Source organism: Accipiter gentilis, chromosome 7 (assembly GCF_929443795.1).
Source record: "Accipiter gentilis chromosome 7, bAccGen1.1, whole genome shotgun sequence".
Lineage (NCBI taxonomy): Eukaryota > Metazoa > Chordata > Aves > Accipitriformes > Accipitridae > Astur > Astur gentilis.
Genome location: NC_064886.1, coordinates 17253329 through 17272422, shown reverse-complemented (window position 1 = coordinate 17272422; position 19094 = coordinate 17253329). Strand labels below are relative to the sequence as shown.

Sequence of the window (19094 nt, the reverse complement as noted above, 5' to 3'; positions counted from 1 at the left end):
TCAATAATGGAAGGATAACTTCAAGGTGAGGAAGGTTCAATCTTATGTTTTCAAGTGTTTTGTAGTAATGCAATATACCATTATTTTTATTTATTCATTTTAATGCAAACAGTATCTGACTGAAAGTTACTATGCTGGAAGCTGAGGCCCTACATAAGGATAATCTGCATTTATTTTGTCAAGAAGTGCATTTTTAGCAGTGTATTACCAGGGTTCCACTGACTTGGAGGTTTTTGGTTTAGAAAGTCTCTCCATGGGAAAGAGCTCCTGCTAAGTGCAACCGTGGTTTCTTTTGAGTCAACGCACCAGCCAATACCAGGTTAGAACTCTAGTTTTAGAGTGGTTATCCAGTCTGGGCTTCCATACCACTTAGTGCAAAAAGACCTTCACCCCTCTCCATCTCAAAGCAAATAAAACCAGCTTATACAGACCAGTCAGTGACATAACTCAGTGAAGAGGAGTAGCAGCACAGGCTTGACCACAGGACAGTGAGCTAGAAATACCTTTTTTCTATAGCAGTTCACTTCCCTGTGGTTCTGAGCAAATCACTTAACTTTCCCCACAGTTATCCACTTGTACAAGAAGGATAATTATACACAGTTTCTTTCCTTGCTGAAAAGCAACTTGCTGTATTACAGAACTTAAAAGAAAGGGAGAGGTGTGAGGTATTATGAAATCTTTCTAAACTCTTTTAGTAAAAACAGTTCAGTGTGTAATATCTATCTTGCCACTCCCAGCTCCAAACCCTGACACTGTGACTTGGGAGCAGCAGTTCCTATTGGTCTGCTAAAGACAGCAATGACATTGTCATTAGCAGAAAAAAAACCCTGAGCATACTGGAAATGTATTACTGCATGGAGCACCCCACACAGAAATCACTCAATAGTGACTGATAGTCCAGTACCTGTCTATCATAAGCAAATCTCTTCTATCCCCTGAGAAGAGGGAGAAAAAAAAGACATGGCTCCTTCACCATGCCAGAGGGCATATTTTCTTCATCCATCAGGCTTAACATATAGTTAGAGCCATCCTGTTAAAATTTTAGCAATGGGAGTCTTAAAAGCTGCAGGCTACAGAGAAAGCACATTTTTGATAGCCCAGTATCTTCTCCCAATTACTCTTTGTCAGCTCACTCTCAAGATCCATATCTCACTGAAGGTCAATTGTGATTGAAAACATGCAGTACAGACTCATTCATGGTAAGAGTAAAAATAATGAAGACATATCCATCCCGAAACAGTGCATATTCAAATCTAGTAGGAAACCCAAATAGGTTCTGTTTCTGATTTCAGCCAGCAGGACAAATGTCACAGTTGAGAGGGACAAGGAAAAGAAAAAAGGGAGAGAAAGAGAGATTGTGTGGTTTTACAGCAGCCTGGGATTGCTGTCATGTCATCATTCCCCTGAGTGTTTGCCCTTCTGCAGAAGAGATCTGAAAAGAACGGTCTCACACACTAACTAGGAGGCAACTGCCTGAAAACTCAATTCTGGGCCTGAAGACTGGGTAAGGAAAACCATGGTCATCATCTTCCAACTTATTTAGAAGGGCAGACGTCTTTTTTTGAGGAGCGGGAACACTCAAGGTTTTAGCATTGCCTATAGTGAGGTGTTTTCTTCCCCCCCCGCCATTTGAAGTTTTTTGAGTCAAGACATTTAGTAAACAGAAATACAAGGAACAATATAAAGTGCTATGCTAGCATGCAACTATCAGGACAGAGGTAAAACAACACAATCACAGCAATACATTTTCATGAGTAGGCAATGCCTTGAAAGAGTCACTCTGAATTTAGCAACCTTCACGTCAAAGCAAATAAATACTGTGTAATGACAACATACTATGAAAAGCCTAAAGATATCTTTAAAACACAGTTGCTGATGAATTCAGTTTTCTGTGTTCTCCAAAGATGTTCTCTATCACCACAGTAATCTCCTTTTTTTCACGCAGGAGAACAGAACCTCTACCAGTTCTATGAGAACTACCACCTTATGAATCCCAGAGACCATGGGCAGCATCCTGTGCTATCTCTGGTGGATGTCCTCCTCGACTAATCATCACCTGTTGCTTCTTAGCTTCTGAGATCCAGTAAGACCACTGTATCAGAAGGTATGTAAGAAAAGAAAGCAGCACAACTCAAGAGTAAAAAATAGCAAGTTCAAGCACCCAAAAAGAAAGGTAGAAAGTAGACATTTACAACAAATTATGTCAAGGAAATTATTAAAAAAAAAAAAAAAAAAAAAAAAAAAAAGGAGAAACATTAAGATTATTCAAGAGGAATTTCTGAAAATGAGTATAAGGATGTGAAGAATTTTTTCTTAAACTAAGAAGGACAGAAGACAATTAAATCTATTGAGGAGTCTGCAGAGAAGTTAAGTACTTTGTTTCATTACTCTTTAAGGAGAAAAATGGGAAATTCTTTGTCAAGGGATACTCTCTCATGGGAAATTAAGAAATTGCTTGTAGATAGAGAGGTCTCTAAGGAAAGGACAATTTAAGGACCTTAGCAGTTCTGAGGAGAAGCTTAAAAACAAAGCGGTGGGGTTTTAGAACACTGACCTCATTTGGATCTCCTATCCCACAGCAGGTGAATGATATTAAGATACAGACACTGCAGAACAAACAAGTGTAATTCAAGGATTACAGTTCATAGAGATTTGAGTCAAGAGGCTGGACACTGAGACCAGTCAAAAGAAAAGACAAGCAAGTATTTGCACCAGTATTACTCCTGCAGAACAAAGCAACGCAGCTTTGTAAAGGTAAATAATGTACCATTACTCCTTTGAATTTGACAAATGCCAAAATGAAAGATCCAGTAGATATAACAGATCTGGGCTTTTGAACCACAATCCCCAGTTCAATAATTATTTTAAGGTTAAGATTCTGCCAAGAAATAAAAAGCAAGTTTCTGGCAAAAAGTAGTACACATCTGTCTCTCCTGGAGAGAAAGGCCCTGGATCTCAGAGATTTTATCAGCACGCTAATACTCTGAAGTCAAGAGATAGCAGTCAGGTGGATGAACTACACACTGTCAGTAGATATCACTTAGGTAAGCTGAAAGTACCAATCCATTCCAGACAGTAACAACAGCTTAAGATCTGCCCACCCAGACGCTTCCACCACCTACCTCAACTTGGCACCCACAGCCATGCAGTAGGGCTGCAAGTCACATCAGCTCATCAGTCCTACTGATAACAAATATATTCATTTTTCAATAGGGTTAATTTTCAGTCAGATAGCTGAACTGATTCAGCTCATGGGGCAGCTGCTCAATCTCTAGAGTTCGAGAAATGGAATAGTCTTGTGAGAGCAGCATGTTTCTCACAGTAGCTTGAAATAACCATAAGACCATGCCCAAATAACAGCAAAACAGCTTCATATTCACTTTCCACTAGGCCAACAACTGAAGCCACCACAGGAGACAACAACAAGGCCCAGACAATGTGGCCACCAAACCATTTTCCAAATAGCCAAGCTCCTTTTCCTGATGCCTTTGCAGCTGGCACTCTTTGGTCATGCAAAACGATTCTTTTCCCTCTAGACACTGGACATCTATGGTTCCCAGTGAGCTTTTATATGATTTTAGTATCTCTCAGCTAGTAACTGGACTGAGGCATATTTCATCGGGATCACCAAACCACTATCAGTAATTACTGAGTTGGGCTGAAATTCCCACTGGTGATTTAGCTGGGAAAGGTCCCATCTCAACATCCTGAACCATTCACTCTCCGCATCAAAGTTCTTCTGCAATTACACCTCAGCGATCTGACACCCCCATCCTGCCTGCAGGACAAGCCTCCTTCCATGCCAGTGGTTTAGACAAGAGGAGGTTGTTCCTTTTTTACAATCAATGCAGTCATCAGAGTTTTGTCACTGCTTTATGAAGAGCTGATCCAAGAGGCTAATTCATCCCTTCCTCCAGGATCATCTTCTATAACAAGAAAAACTTCTCCACACTGAGCTCCTGCTTAACTAACCCTTCTGACCGGGGTCTCACAAAGCTAAGAAGAGAACAAACTGTGAAGTACCCAATTTCCCTGTGACCCCAAGAAATTTCCCTGGCCTATCTACACAGACTATTAGGTTCCTCAAGTTAATCTTGGTCAGTAATACTCACTGGAGAGTGATGTCTGCCCATAACTCCTTCAATCCCTTCTACTAAGAATTATTCTCGTAGGTGATCATTTCCCCAGTCTGTCCAGAACCTGGAGCAGTTCCAAGCATGCCAGGTTCACTCCAAGTGGCACCTCAGGGAGCAGGAGGTGCAGAAATACTTTAATCATCCTCCACACTTAACATGTATCAGTTAAGATTTAGCTGGCGCTTGTGCTACTTTCAGCCATTCTGCACTTAAAAGCAGGGAGGCAACATGGCCCACCGTCTTGTTCCATTAAAAGGAGGAAAAACAGGGCAGTTCAGCAAGGCAACAACTGGAATTGTCACACACTGATGTAAAGCTCACATCAGTGCCAAAGTAATGCCTTCCCGCTTCAGGCATATCTATCCATCTCTGCTATGGTCCATTTTCAGCTATTGTTGTAAAGGTTTCTTTGACCTCCCTGCACTTAGGTTATAGATCATGTAGATTTGTGTAGGTGTTTTCTTGGTTTTATTACTCTGCAGAACTAGAAGGCAGTCACCAAACAGACAGAACTAAAGTAGAGATTAAAGAAAAGAAAGGAGAGGGAAGCCAGGTTTAGTGACCGTAACGTATTCTGTAGAGGAGATGCTCTATAAAAGGACTAAATATCCATCCCACCAGAGCACATTTGTAATGCACACATTTCTGGCTACTAAGGTACTGTGCCAAACATAGCAGTAAATCCTCAACTGTTTGGCAGATCATCTCAACACAAACATTACTGAAACCAAAGAACAAATGCATCCAAAAATTATTTTTCTGGGATCCACTTGCTAAGGGAATGCTCAATAAATATAATTCTAAGTAGATTGGTACTTCATGGAAATGCTTAAGAGTCAAAACCCTCCCCACCCCAAAATAAAGAAAGTTCATTGGAATTTCTACAGTTCTCCAATTCAATTTATAACCTGCTTTGCAGAAACCAAAGCAGTAACTAGCCTAAGGTGCCAGCATCAGTTCTGAATATGCACTCAAAGGATTCACTCACCAATTAACATTGATTCTTTCTGGTACTCTTTGCTGAGGTGGCAGCGCTGGGTCACACAGGACACGTATCTCTCCAGAACATACCAGCACATTTCATAGTAGAAAGGATAACGGAATTTAGCATGCACCTGAAAGCAAGATCAAGACTGTCAGTCCATGGGGAAGGGAGAGAAGTTTGCAGCACAAGGGCCAGTCATCATTCTCATCATGTTATCAAGAGCACAAACAGTATGCAGGAGGGGGAGGGGAGAGAGGGTGGGAGCCGAGTGAGATGTACGCCTTCAGCATACAAAATGAGGAGACTGCCTGCCTGCCTGCCATGATAGCATCATTTCTTGGTTCACTAATTTGTATCCTCTTGGGGTGGTGGGAGAGGAAAGGGTTTGTGTTCTTGTGAAATCATGAAACTGATGGATGGCCCCTACAGTATTATTTACCTACTGTATAAACATAGGGTGGTCACATACAGATGTTAGTCACTAGAACTCAAGTTAAAATAAAGGATTTTAAAATTTTATTTCCCAAACACTATCACATGATTTTTATCAAAATGGCAACATTACCTAAAATGAGTCAAGCAGGAAATACATTTTTTCAATTATGGTCTTCACAACAATTTGATTAAACAAATGAACACACAAATTCTCAATTATTGATAACTACACATTAAAAGTAAAAATCCCTTATGTGGTCTACACTTAACATTTTGGTAGCAAGTTAGCTTTTGCCACAAACAGAATAGAAAAGCAGGATTTTGACAAAAGATCCTGTCAAGCTGTGCACTTGTTCTTACATCTCAGACCTGTTGTTCTCACACAAAAAGCTTATTCTCCAACACTATGTATTTGTGAGATTATTTCAGATTCAAAAGAAAACAAAGTGGGTTTCCTTCCTTTCTAACACAGTTTTCTATCTATAGGAGGTCACTGTACCAAGCAAGAATCTGAGAAGCTCCTAAAATGCAAGAACATACGTATATTTATTGTGATTTGTTAAAAATGGATGCCATGCATCTTGCATGCACTTGTACTTACACTGTACACTTCTTTCTCCTGGTGGCACCAAAATTTGCATTTTGCAGGCTTGTGTGCATGCATTGCACTGGGATTATAGGAACTGCTTTAAGACATTCTATGAATATTAACTGCTCACCTAGCCAAGAGGTGTCCGCCCACCTTTAATGAAAAGCTGGACTGTACCATAAAGGAGCATTATCTTAGAAAGCCCATTTTTAAAAAACAAAACCAAAACACCACCCCACCCCAGATCACCCAAACCCCCAAAGTCTAAAGAGAGCCACTAACCCAGCACCTGGAAACTCATTCAGCTCTGCAAAGCAGGCATTGCCAAAACATCTGTGTGGTGATAAAAGCATCCACTTGAGCATATCAGTGACTTACTAGTATGCCCATATTTGAAAACTGTCCCCAAGGTGGACAGTCAAAGAACTTGCCTCTATTCCCAGGACACAGGAAATGCAAACACTTTTAGCCATAAAACAAAATGTAACAAAGGGAAAATACACTGTATTGTCCCACTAAATGTATCACAGTACAGGATTTAAATATTCCATGGCAATTCCCAAAAGTTAAGATCTCTTAAATTCAACACAAATGTAGCTGGTAAATCTGAAGTGTATGTTGCTATGGGTCACGCATCCAGTGATGATGCACGTTCCCAAATGTTTCCCTGTGTTGTTTGTTACAAAGCACACATACCAAAAAAAAGAAGAAAAAAAAATAAAAGGAAAAAAAAGCAAAACCCAACCAACAAAACAACATCCCCCTAAATGTGAGAACATTTAACCCCAGGGCCTTTTTGGATTGGAGAATATTTTTCCTTTGGTTTAGTTATTTGTCATAAAGAAGAGATCGAGTCACTTATCACTATTATGGAACACAGGGGAAATTAGCCATGCTAAAATATATGCTAATAAAGGAACTCAAATTTTTCCAAGAGAGCACTGCAGGAAACAAAATTTGCAAAGAATTGACTTACAAACAGGAAGCCGCCTTCCACCCCTCAGCCTTCAAAAGGTTTTCAGCCACATGCCTGGGAATATTAAAGACATCATTGCTCAACATTTGTTGACAGATTCTGAGCTTCACCAAATTTAGTTGTTACCAATGTTAATTCAATGTGAAAGACAAGGCAGTAATGCATGCAGTGCTCCCATTATGTATATCAATCTTTAATATTCAATTTGAGTTCCTAATTGCCTCACTATCAATGTTCCAACCCACAGCAAATCCCTTCATGCCTCTGTAATTCACTATTTTCCCAACAAGGCCCTGCTTTTACAAACCTTCAGAAGTAAGAGCTACCATATGTAGCAAGAGATACTGTGCAAAGATCTACAGCCTTTTGCCAGTAAAGCAAGTCTAACAGTGCTTTAAAAATCTTTTAAAGTTTGTCTTATGGAAAAGTATAGAGGAGTACATCCTTTATGATATCCTTGGACATTTATTAATTATAATGGATGTAAACTGCATTATGTACATGTCCGTACTTTTTCCATTGTACACTTATGGTCAAATGAACTCTATGGGGAGGGGGGAAGGAATAAAAGAAAGAAAGAAAGAAATTAAAAATGTCTGTGATGAATTTAAAGTGTAATATCTGATACAGACACTGCCAGAGGACTAAAACCCCCACCAGCAGGGAAATACACTAGATCATCTAATAGGCATTTCCAGCTCTAACTTCTGTGATTAATAATTTACAATCCACTGAATAAATTTTTTAATTATTCCTGTACAGCAAGAAAAATCCTCTCTGGAATATGATCCATTTCTTCAGTTCAAAGTGAAATTATTTGAGAGACTTATATCCCCCTCCAAAAACAAAACAAAAAACCCTAAGCAAGTAAGGCACACATTTTCCTTAAGAAAGTATTAGTCTCTTCCACAATGCCCATTAAAATCATTACAAACCCCACTTGTGTTTAATCAATCTAATCACAATACTGAAAAACAATTTCTGATTATTTACAAAATAATTACTCTATCCACTTAAAATATTATCTTACATTCCAGAAAACAAAATCAGTAGCAAACACCATCATCTGTGAGTGACCACCTTACGTATATATTGTGAGTGCTTTTGTCCCTATCTGTGTTCAAATATTTTAACACAGTTAAATTTAGATGAGTTGGGAGTAAGTTTGACACATTCTTCCTCTTCAGTAATACAGAGCTGTAACACCCCTGTGCCAAGATGATGAATCGCTGCATGGCAGCCTGCTTTGCAGTTATTCAAGCTGGTCTAGCAGAGAGCTAAACAGCTTGGCCTATTTGACTAGCTGTTAATTGGCCTCTAGGAAAGCCAGACTGCAAAATGAGAGTCTCTACAAACTGTAAGGCTGGAGAATATTTGTTTACCTCAATTGCACATTAGGAGCTGTTTCCAACAATAGACATGTTTTTTATTACTCCTTAAAACTATTTTTAAATGGCTATAACCCTCTTAAAAAGTCTCCCAGGGATATGAGAAATTAAGCTAGAATAAGCATGACAAGTATATAAACTAGGCAATTTTATCAGGCTGTAAATCAGCATTACCATTTCAACCATGTATTTATTCTTGTCTTAGATGCTAAGACAATAACAACTACACCTAGCATAAAAATGACTTTGAATATCAGCAATCAAAGATAATTAAGCATTATATAGCAGGTTTAAACACAGTGAAACCTCCATAAAATTGCTCTGTGCAAAATGAAGAGGGGAAACACACCTGTATTACACTTTGATTTGAGTGTGGCAAATTACTTCGTCAATCACATCGTGTAATTTACTTCTGTGCTATACACAATGGAAAGATCAATACTGATGAGAAACTCATTTGCAGTATGTTCACACTGGCAAATTTGTGTGAACTACATACTGTACCGAGTCTGCTATACTAGCCAGTGTATGAATAGAATTATTTGAACAAAGAAATTACTTGCTTTGCCCATCAAATTTTGCCAAGTAGTACACACTAGAATCCTATTTTGAAAACATTTACCCCTTCAAGATTCCTGCATGATATTTTTAGGTTGGGGGATGGTGGTAGTGGTGTTATTATTTCTAAATAGCATTATTGATTTTCCTGCCTTTTATCAAACTTCTGTATGCCTTAGTTGCACAGCTTATATTTTGTTTCTGTCTAGAAATTCTTGCTATTCTTCAACCGTTCACACAGCTTTGTTATTATATGGCTGCCTATGAGCACAAGTTTGTGAACACAGGTACCGGCTGTACATAACACATTGCTTGCACACAGCAACATGCAACTGCTGAAATTGTTTCTGTGAAGTCATGGAAATTCTGGGCTATTGGCTTTCATTAGTCTTTTTTAAAGCACTTTATTTTTGGAGGGAAAATGATAAAGAACTACACAGACTTTGAAGAAAATCTAAACTAACACTGAGAAGACTAAAGGTCTGATCTGGGACTTCCAAATGCTGCAGGATCCTCTTCCAAAAAAACTATGACAGGACATTTTCAAAGAGGCAGATACCAACTCCCAAAACCTCCCCACAGGCTCAGGCTGCTAGTGACTTTTAAAAGGCATTTCAGTGTAACTGGCTGGTAAATTCCTGAAAGTTACCAAAATATTTGACTGTTACAGGGAATTCTGCCTCTTGGTATAAAAGCTTAGGAGATCAAAGCTGCACCCAGCTTGCCAAAGAGAAGGGCCTGACATGAAGCACTACTGAGCAGTTACAACCCAAGGTGTGTGATCTTGGGTTGCTCAAGTCCTCTGGGAACAAAATGTCACCTTTTATACAACTTCAGGAAAAAGAGCATTTCCCTCCCATCTTCCCCATAGACATCAATAGAAATAACTAGTTTCTGGCATCAATCCTTCCTCCCAGTCTCCTCTTCTCCATTCTCCATGCCAGTTGCCTGTGCTACTATCCTTCCTGGCAACAACACACCCTCCCCTTATGCACCTGCAGCATACATACCCAGCATATACTGCTGGTTCTTATTTACAGTCACTCTGAAAACCTTCCTGTGCCTAGCACCTCTGTCTAGCCACAGTGAGCCCCTTCCTGCTTCTGCCATCATAACTCTTTCCTGTCCAAGTCCCTTTACGCTTTCTTAAGACACTTGACATTCTTGCCTTGGGACACCTATTCAAAGCCAGGCTGAACTCCACTCTGGTCTCTACTTCTGCTCTCAGCTACATTCCCTCTGTTCCAGTTCCCCTGAATTTCAGCTTTTGTCTTCATCTCTCTTCCACTAAGAATTAATTTTTCTGCTTAATATTCCTTCTCTTCATTAAAATCACTCCAGGAAACAAACTGCTCCCGCCAGTGTTCTGCAATGTGAAGATTACCAGGCCTTGTACCCCCTGTGAAGTAAGGGAGGCTGGAGGGAGGACACCCTTCCTCTCACACAATCAGAGATGTACTTCAAAACAATACATATTGCTTCATGCCTATGTACTCTCACTGCAAAGAAAGCAATCTGGGGTAAAAGCCCACTTGGAGCCAGAATTGTGCCCTCTTGTAGAGGTGACCAACAGTGAATTGTACTGATGTCCAAGACATACCATTTTAAGACCTTTTAGCGAAGAATAATTGCTACTTCCTGCCATTTTGCCAGTCCAAGTCTCCATTACCACCACAGCTGGCAAGCATGTCAGTGATTTACCAGCACTGCCTCAGTGCAATGCCTCCAAAACAGTCAGCCACAAAAAAAAGTCCCCATCTGAATTTGCACATACCACTGGTCCACTTTTGCATCAGAATGCTACAACTTCCTGGCATAGCTTATTTAATAGCCAACTAAACCAATGGCACTTCCTTCAGATTCTGCTACTTTATGAAACTGCAAAGTATATGACGACTAGGTGTCCTGTTTATTAATCAAGGATAAAATTTTCGCTCCCAACAAAGAGGCTGCACAGTAACCTCCTCCAACATGTAATACTCTTTCCATAAGGTAGATGCTACAGCCAGATGAACACCACAATGTTCAGATTAATGTCCCACCCCAGATTCTCTTTGTTCCAAGAATTCCTGCACAGTATCGAGTCATTGTAGAAGAAAATCCTGCAAAGTATAGAAGACGTCGTTTAATACGCAACTTCTGTGCAGCTTTGTCAATTCAGTAGACAGTAGAACCATCCTAGTCCCATTAGTTCTCCAGGCTCAGGTATCCATTCCAGGTGTGCACAGAGAGATGATAAGCAGGGGGTTACCAGAAGTACCAGTACAAAGGTCTGTAAAGCCCAATATGTTTTTGTGCAAAAGGGAAGGTGTTTTACGAAAGTTTGACAGGCAGACAAGAGACACAGAAGGGACACATCTGTGGGAAGTAGGGAAAAACAGATGAGTAAATCCCACTAAAAATAGCCAACATTTTAAAGTCTCCTTAATTCACGTTTACCTCTTGTTTCAACGACTCTGACACGGAGATCCCATCAGTTCTTGTTTGCCAGAAGGGAATACGAGGAAGAGACTATGAGAGATCATAGTCACAAAGAACTGTTCAGTTAAAAAGAGAATCAAGTATCCTTACCCTTGTTCTGTCCTCAATTTCATAGATGCGAAGCTGCATGGGAACATTAAAGCTATGCAGGATATTTCCACCAAACACCAGAGAATCTACTGGAGTATAAACCGCGTGTATCCACCCTAGAGAGGGAAAGCAAAGAACTGAGAATGCCTCATGCTATGTAGTATTATAGAGCAATTTATCATCAAATTTTAACAACCCCAGGAACCCCATTCTGCAGGGGATAAGAGGTTAAAGCAGTGAAATGTTAAATGGTATGCTCGTAGCCACACTTTAAGACTAGTCATAGCAGGAGAATGGCATCTTATGATGTACAGTCTTACAACCCTCTGTAAATCGGGTTCTTCTATGTATTCACAGAACAGTTACAGTATTTACTGAGAACGCGCAAGCTTGTGACTCAACCACATCCATGACTAGGAAGTAAATTCAGTCTGTTCGATACACTTGGCTCTCCAATGCTATCTAGTGGCACCTCCAGTAGGGTTGCAAATCATGTTAGCAGTGGTGTGGGCTAGGGCTGTGGAACTGGACTGAGTCACATCAAACTTCTTTCACACCAGCACCAGAGCATACATCTTCAGATGTCAACAATTTCAAATTATTACCAGCCCTCCTTCAGAGGTGAAAGTTTCATATTCTATTATCAGCTTCCTGAAACTACCAAAAAAATCTTCATCACTGCAAGCCCCAAGTTAGGTGATTTAACATTTCCAGTACTAGAGCTGATGAGTCTGTTCTGACCCAATCCTGCAAGGGACTGAATTCATTTCACAGGCTCCAAAGCAAGGGAAGAATTTTCTATCACAAAGAAAACTCAGGCATAGCAATTCAGGCAGCCACACACCAGCTCTTCTGCTTCTGCATTGTTTGCTTGGTATGTCAGCAGCTGAAGGACTGGCTATGCAAGACTGTAGCCTCTGATCTCTGCAGTGAAAAAGGAATTGATCTTGCTAATGATCTGGAACCCACAGAGACCTGACACTTTTTTTTTTTCTTCTTTTTTAATGAAAAGCATTACAATTTATAAACCAGCAGACAGCAAAGCAACATAGGGGGCAGTCAATTTTCTCCTAACTGTGCAGTACTTTCCACTAAAGCTGTGGCAGCTTTCCTTCACTTCAAGATCAGTGAGGGAGCAGGAAAATGCCCTTCAGCCTAAAGGGTTCTCCAGCTAGCAGCCACAAAAGCTCTCCTACGCAACAATCTTTAGATGGCAAATGCCTGCAAAGCTGCATCTGAGAAGTCCTTGAGCCACAGCAGATGGCAGAACTGGGGCTTTCATTTAAGGGCATATTGGTAGGAGAGAGACAGGAAGGAAAAGAAATCAGCACTAGAATTTTCTCCCTGGAAACACAAGCTCATCACTCGGGATACATTCTTCTGAATTTCAGAATCACAGAATGGTTGAGATTGGAAGAGACCTCTGAAGGTCCAACTCCCCTGCTCAAGCAGGACCACCTAGACCCAGCTGCCCAGAACTACGTCCACGTAGCTTTTCAGTATCTCCTAGGATAGAGACTCCACAAACCCCTCTGCGCAACCTGTTCCAGTGTTCAGTCAATTTACAGGTCTGATTCCATATGATAAATATGACGCATATAAAAAAACAAGTGGCTCATAGCTCTGGCAGCTCTTTGTATTATTGAATCTTTCCTGCTCCAGTTAGTATAATTTCAGTTACAGAGTAGCTCACAATGATCCAGTCTGTTTACTACTTCCAAATCAAGAACAACCAACTAGAGAGGAATTTTTTTCTCATGTAACAATGGCGCGGCAACTACATACATCAACACTATACAAACTTTTCGCAGCTGAAGTAGTTCACCACCTCACATGAAATACATCAGTCTGTACTAAGAGCAAACTACTGGGAAAATAAATGATCTTCCCGATCCTAGTCTTTGGGAAGGAAAAAAGATCCAAGGTCAATGAAGTTGGAGCCGCTGCTTCCACTAGGTAATCAAAGATTTATGTGGTTGGGGGAAAGAACGGAAACCACGTGCTGAAGCAAGCCTGTTGGTGGGTTCCCAAAGCCAACTTATTGGATAGGTGCTGAAACACAGGGTCACTTTGTGTAACAATTCACCTTAATTGTCAGTTTTAGACATGAACAAACTGAAGATCAAAAAAGTGAAATGACTTATCCATGGCCACGCAACTGAGTGGTAGCAGAAGACAGGTCAGAAACAGCCAAATATCAGCAGAACATCAAAGAGTCCTCACTGCTACTTCCCACTGCAACTCTCCCAGCACAGATCAGTCAATGTATAAACATACTGGAGCTGGCAGATGCAACAAGTTCTTTTAGTGGAATGATCAACAGCATTCTAAATACAATTTGTTACCAAATATTTACAACTTAAGTAAAAGGAGTAACTGAGCTGAAACCTGGCTTTCTAGTCCTATATGAAAGGTAGAAAGGAGATATCCTTCATCTTACAAAAAATGAAATTAAATCCCATCAACGCACTTGTTCCTCAAATGTATGCTTTTACTACCACCACACAGTAGCCTCCTCCTACAAATTATATTTCCTCAGTGAAAATTTCACACTGGATTGCAGTTGGTTTCATTGCTTCTTGCTCTTTGGGTTTCATTCTCATCAGACCTCCCCTGGCCTCTTGACTCTGCTCCCACTGGACGCCAAGGGTCTTTATGTTAATACCTGCTAGACTTCCTCGGTAGTAGTCTCAATATTTTTGGGAGAAATGTGAAAGGATCTATCACTGGCTTGAGCCAATGCTCCAACAAATGATGTCCCAGACATGACAAACCCTCAAGAGAAAGATTAACAAACATGAATATAGATTCAATCCTGTATTGTTGAAGAGCAGGTAGAGGTACAAATTCAAAGTCTTCCTTAAAGTAGCTGAGACAACCTCTGGTTCTGCAGATAATGTATGTAATTCCCTACTTACATTTATAATCCAGGTCTAAATTCATCTTACAGTTAGTACCTTCGACTCCTAACTTCTGAACTAACTAAACACTAAGTCCTTCAAGATGAATGTATTTCTAATAACAAGACTGAAAATACTGCTTTTTGTGAAAGTTCTCAATAACAAAACCCTGTAATAATGAAGCACTAAAATCCATCAGGGTTGGGAAAATAAAATTAAAAATAAACCAGAGACCAAGCAACAAACAGAAAAGTCATTAACTGTAAAGTCCTTGGAATTAAAGTTCCTACCCCTAGCCAAAGCAGGGTGTAGGATGATTTCCAGGCATAGCTCAGAGATGGGTAAGAACGATGCCTGTGGGTACCATCCCTTCACTGTTGAACAGCATTGAGCTAGGCACACTGCTAAGTCCCAGGGAATCCCTAGATCTCCAGCAGTTCATGTGCTCCCACATGCAGGATCCAGCTCACAGTCCCTCTGCCAGCTACAGGACAGAGCCCTGTCAGAGGAGTCACTGGATCATAAAACAGATTTTGGCCACTCAGGTCTACAGCATTTTTCAGTTATACTGCATCCCAAAATAGTTTTGACTTGCCTGAGGAACATACATGCAATATTGAAACTGCAAAGACACAAGCACCAAGAGATATTCCAGAGACATAGGACACTACAGGCAAGATAAGGCAAAAAAGATGGAGAACTGAAAAGACAGAAAACCACAGGAAGATCGGCACAGATGTTAAAAAGAAGAAGAAGAAAAAAAATCTCCTGTTCTAATATTAACAAGGCTGTGTATGGAGAAAAACTGAAGAGGCCAGCACCAGAAAAGTAGAAGTAGGAGGAAACAGAGATGAGCAGAAAACAGGAAACAGTTTCCATGAGGGTAATATATTGTGGAAATGAGCTCTGAGAACAGATAAGCTTGGATGGCACATTCAATTCATTCCCACAGCTTAGATACAAGCACAACTCAGAAATAAACTGAGGAAGATGAATGTTCACTGTGACCATTTGCAACCAAGAACACCCATCTTCTAAGCTTCCCAATTACAAAGGTTTTTCAAGAGGAAGAACAGACCTCCAGAATAGGAGCAAGCTGCACGTATGCGTAAGACAAAAAGGATGGCCAAGAGGATTGCTTTAGTATCATCCACACCAATACATCCCGCCTGTCTCACCTTCAGCTATGCTGTAGATGAATTGACAGGTCTGTTGAAATGTATGATCAACTCACTCTGTGCTGGACAGCTTGTCATGTCTGCTCATGTATGTCTGCATCATTCAGCTCTCACAGCAAAAACTTGCCACAGCCTCCAATACAGACACCTCTGAAGCGAGTGTCATCAATTCTCTCCTCAGTGACTGCTTTCTACTGTTTACATAAACCCTGGTACTACTGCAAAACCCTACGTTTCATGGGTTAGTGCAAGACAGGAGATAACATCCCTCCCTTTGGTAATACTCTCAAAACCTGCAATATTCTCAGAAAAAGGAAAGCAACACAGAATAAAATGCTATAAATTTAATTTTATCCTTAATGCCAAAAAAAGCACTGGAGTAATATCAGAACAAATGGATTAAGGACTGAAAAAGTCAAAAGTCAGTGAATAAGATATTGTTCATTTTTGGCTGAAATACACACAAAAAAGCACCTGCTAAACATTATCTAAGGCTGCAATTAAATCCTACAGATGAGAGAAAGACATACACTGTGTGGCTTCAAGGTCTAGTCATGAATTAGAAAGCTCTTCCTCATGGGTGACCAGTTTCAAACCAGCCTGCGTTGATAGTGGTAACGACTGAGTGAACGTGGAACCAGCCCGTCCTTCCTTCGCAGGCTGGTCTGACAGCTCGCAGCTGGAGCTTGCTCTCAGTGCGGCAGAGCGGCTCCTGCACGGCCACTGCACAGTCCTGCCCCGTGAGCAGGGTACTTCAGAACACACACCAGGCATGCCAGCAACGAGCTGAACTAAATGGGAATAGATGGCTTTGAGAGTACAGGCACTGTACACTCACTACTCACAACCCCCATTTCAAGCCTCAACAAGAAGACCGTCCACTTATAGTTCTTCTGAAGTTGATCTTTTTTATTTCAGTTCTTGGTGACTAATGAGTATTTTTTTCCTTCCCAAAACAACTGTAGTTTATGAAGCCAAGCCAATATTGAGCAGGAATTCTATTCAGGAGGCTCAGAAATACTCTCAGCTGATTTACAGTTACAAATTATTCCACCACTCCTAAGATACACTTGAATATTTAGATGTTATCATCTCTAGTAAATCAAGAAGGTAAAATTAACAGTAACAAAAGCTTTTCTGAACAGTTAAAAGAAAGATATGATCTCATTATCTTTTGAATTTTATAAAACAAGTATTATTAAACATGGCAAACTTGTTAGAAGATTTCAGGGGCCTGCAAATTCTTACTGTACCTTCAAGGATGCAATCATCCATCTGAGAATAATAAAAAAGAATATTAACTTATAAAGTTATGGGGCAAACAGACTACAAGCTCCAAGCCAAAACAATGGTGCATCTGTTTCCATTAGTAACTGAACAGATATTTTGCTTTGTGACATAGAAAGCATACTTATTTTCTTGCAATTCTACAGCAACTTGAGGTGGAAAAGGTGAAATATATATGTCTCAAAAATAAAAAGTGACTGAAGAGATAACCTTGGAGTGGGCACTGTCAGCAAATGAAACATTATTTCTCTCATCTCAGAAGAGGAACGATTGCATCATAATAGTGCCCACAACCAAATATATCAAGGAAACATCACGTTTACATTTTAAAAGTAAAAAAATTACTAATTTTGCCCTGGTAGTACAAGTAATACATACAGCAACTCTTACTCTTACATCATTTGATAAGAATTAGGTAGAGCACTGCAGAGGAATGGAACTAAAAATCCAACATTATGCTGTCACCTTCTATCTGAAAACAGACACCCAAGGCAAAAAACCGCTCGTCTCTGATCCTCTCCACTGATCTTCACCACTTGGTCCCTAAAGGTTCTAGGCATGGAGCTTCCATTAATGCCAGTGAAAGCTCCCAAAATGGGAAAAGCTAATAGCAACCAAAAATAGCCAGGCAGCTATGCAGCCCTAGCACAACTCCCTGAAAAAAATTTACCAGTCAGATTTTAATAGTCTGTCATTCTCTTTGATATAAAGACTATATGCTACCTTCTGGCCCCATTACGTAATAATTTATCAAATACTGACTGGCATAGCAGAGGTGACCTAAGACCACACACTTGTAATAGGCAGAATCCTACTGTTAACCACTGATACAGTATTTGAAGCACTTTGAATCCTTGCAAATACCTGCCTAAAGTCTAGCACAGAACATCTCTTTCTGTCCACTTTCCTTCCCAAAAACATTCATCTGAGAAAAGTCATTATTTCTGCACTTGACTGGAAACAAGAACTTTGGAGCACTCTCATGTTACTGTACTAATCACCACAGACCAATGAAAATATTTTGTTAGACTGGCTCATTCTTCAGCTCTCAAGAAATTAAGAGAGACTATAACAGCATGTTTCCATGTCAAAGGCCCCAAAAGAACATAAGAAAAACCAAATAAAACAAACAGCTTACTCCTCCATGGAACACTGCCAACTCCAAGGTGAAACACAACTCTTATAAAATAGCATGCAGCAACACTAGAGAGAAGCTTGAAGAGGAAACAGAAAGGAACACCATGTCCAGTTGACAGTAAGTTACCCTGTCTGGATTTTGATCATAGGAATGTCTAATAAAGCAGCACTGCCGAAGTGCTCTACAGTATCTAACGGCAGTCCATTATTCAATTTTCAGAAATAATAAATGCGCAGTGGCTTCTTGGACCATTATTTTATGGACCATGTAGTGGTCTATTACTGAGACCATTCCTGTCAGATTTAAAAAATAGACGAAAGTCAATCAAAATGCCCTGGCTACTTGAGGATTTCTGCTCCCCCACAAACACAGCTCTCTAAACTACAAGTTCATACACATCAAAACATCTCATCTCTTCAATGTACTCACATTAAAGCTACGTATTTCCAAAGCCTACAGTAAGAACACCCATGCAGAGTCAACCCAAAAACATACCTGCTCATGAGTCTACTGCTTCTGACCAGCAGCAGAGGGTCAGAAAAAGACTGTAAGAAACAGAGGATTATTAGAGTAACCCTTGGTAGTATTAGCCGCCATCTCCCAAAGGAACCAAAACCAGTATTTTTGCAAACTTTCTTAGACCAATCACACTGCAACCCTGGAATCAAACTGTATCCACAGTAACTGTGGCGACTTCCTTGGAGGTCAGTAAAACTGGTCTTCACAAAAAGAGAAGAAAATCCAAGTTTATCTGTATTCTGGCAGACTACATTATCAGTAACAATCCAGAACTGGCTCAAGTTTGCCTTTTCAAGGCAACGATTACTACATAATGATTATACTCTTACTTCACAATATTAACAGAGACAAATATTGCAAGACAAATTTTCCACAAGAGACTACTAGTTGGCCTGCTTCTGTATGTCCCAATTTTGCATGCATAAACTCTCTTG

The 19094-nt window shown here is 40.1% G+C and overlaps 1 protein-coding gene across 11 annotated transcripts in view; it reads right to left on the bottom strand.

Annotated features, from left to right (window-relative positions):
* KDM2B (lysine demethylase 2B) overlaps positions 1-19094 on the bottom strand; it is a 125884-nt gene that overhangs the window by 52384 nt on the left and 54406 nt on the right. For all 11 annotated transcript variants that reach the window (XM_049806146.1, XM_049806150.1, XM_049806143.1 and 8 more), the window contains 2 exons: positions 11639-11754; positions 5125-5251 (listed from right to left, as the gene is read on the bottom strand). In XM_049806146.1, the coding sequence (XP_049662103.1) occupies positions 5125-5251; positions 11639-11754 (243 nt within the window). The remainder of the gene's footprint in view (positions 1-5124; positions 5252-11638; positions 11755-19094) is intronic.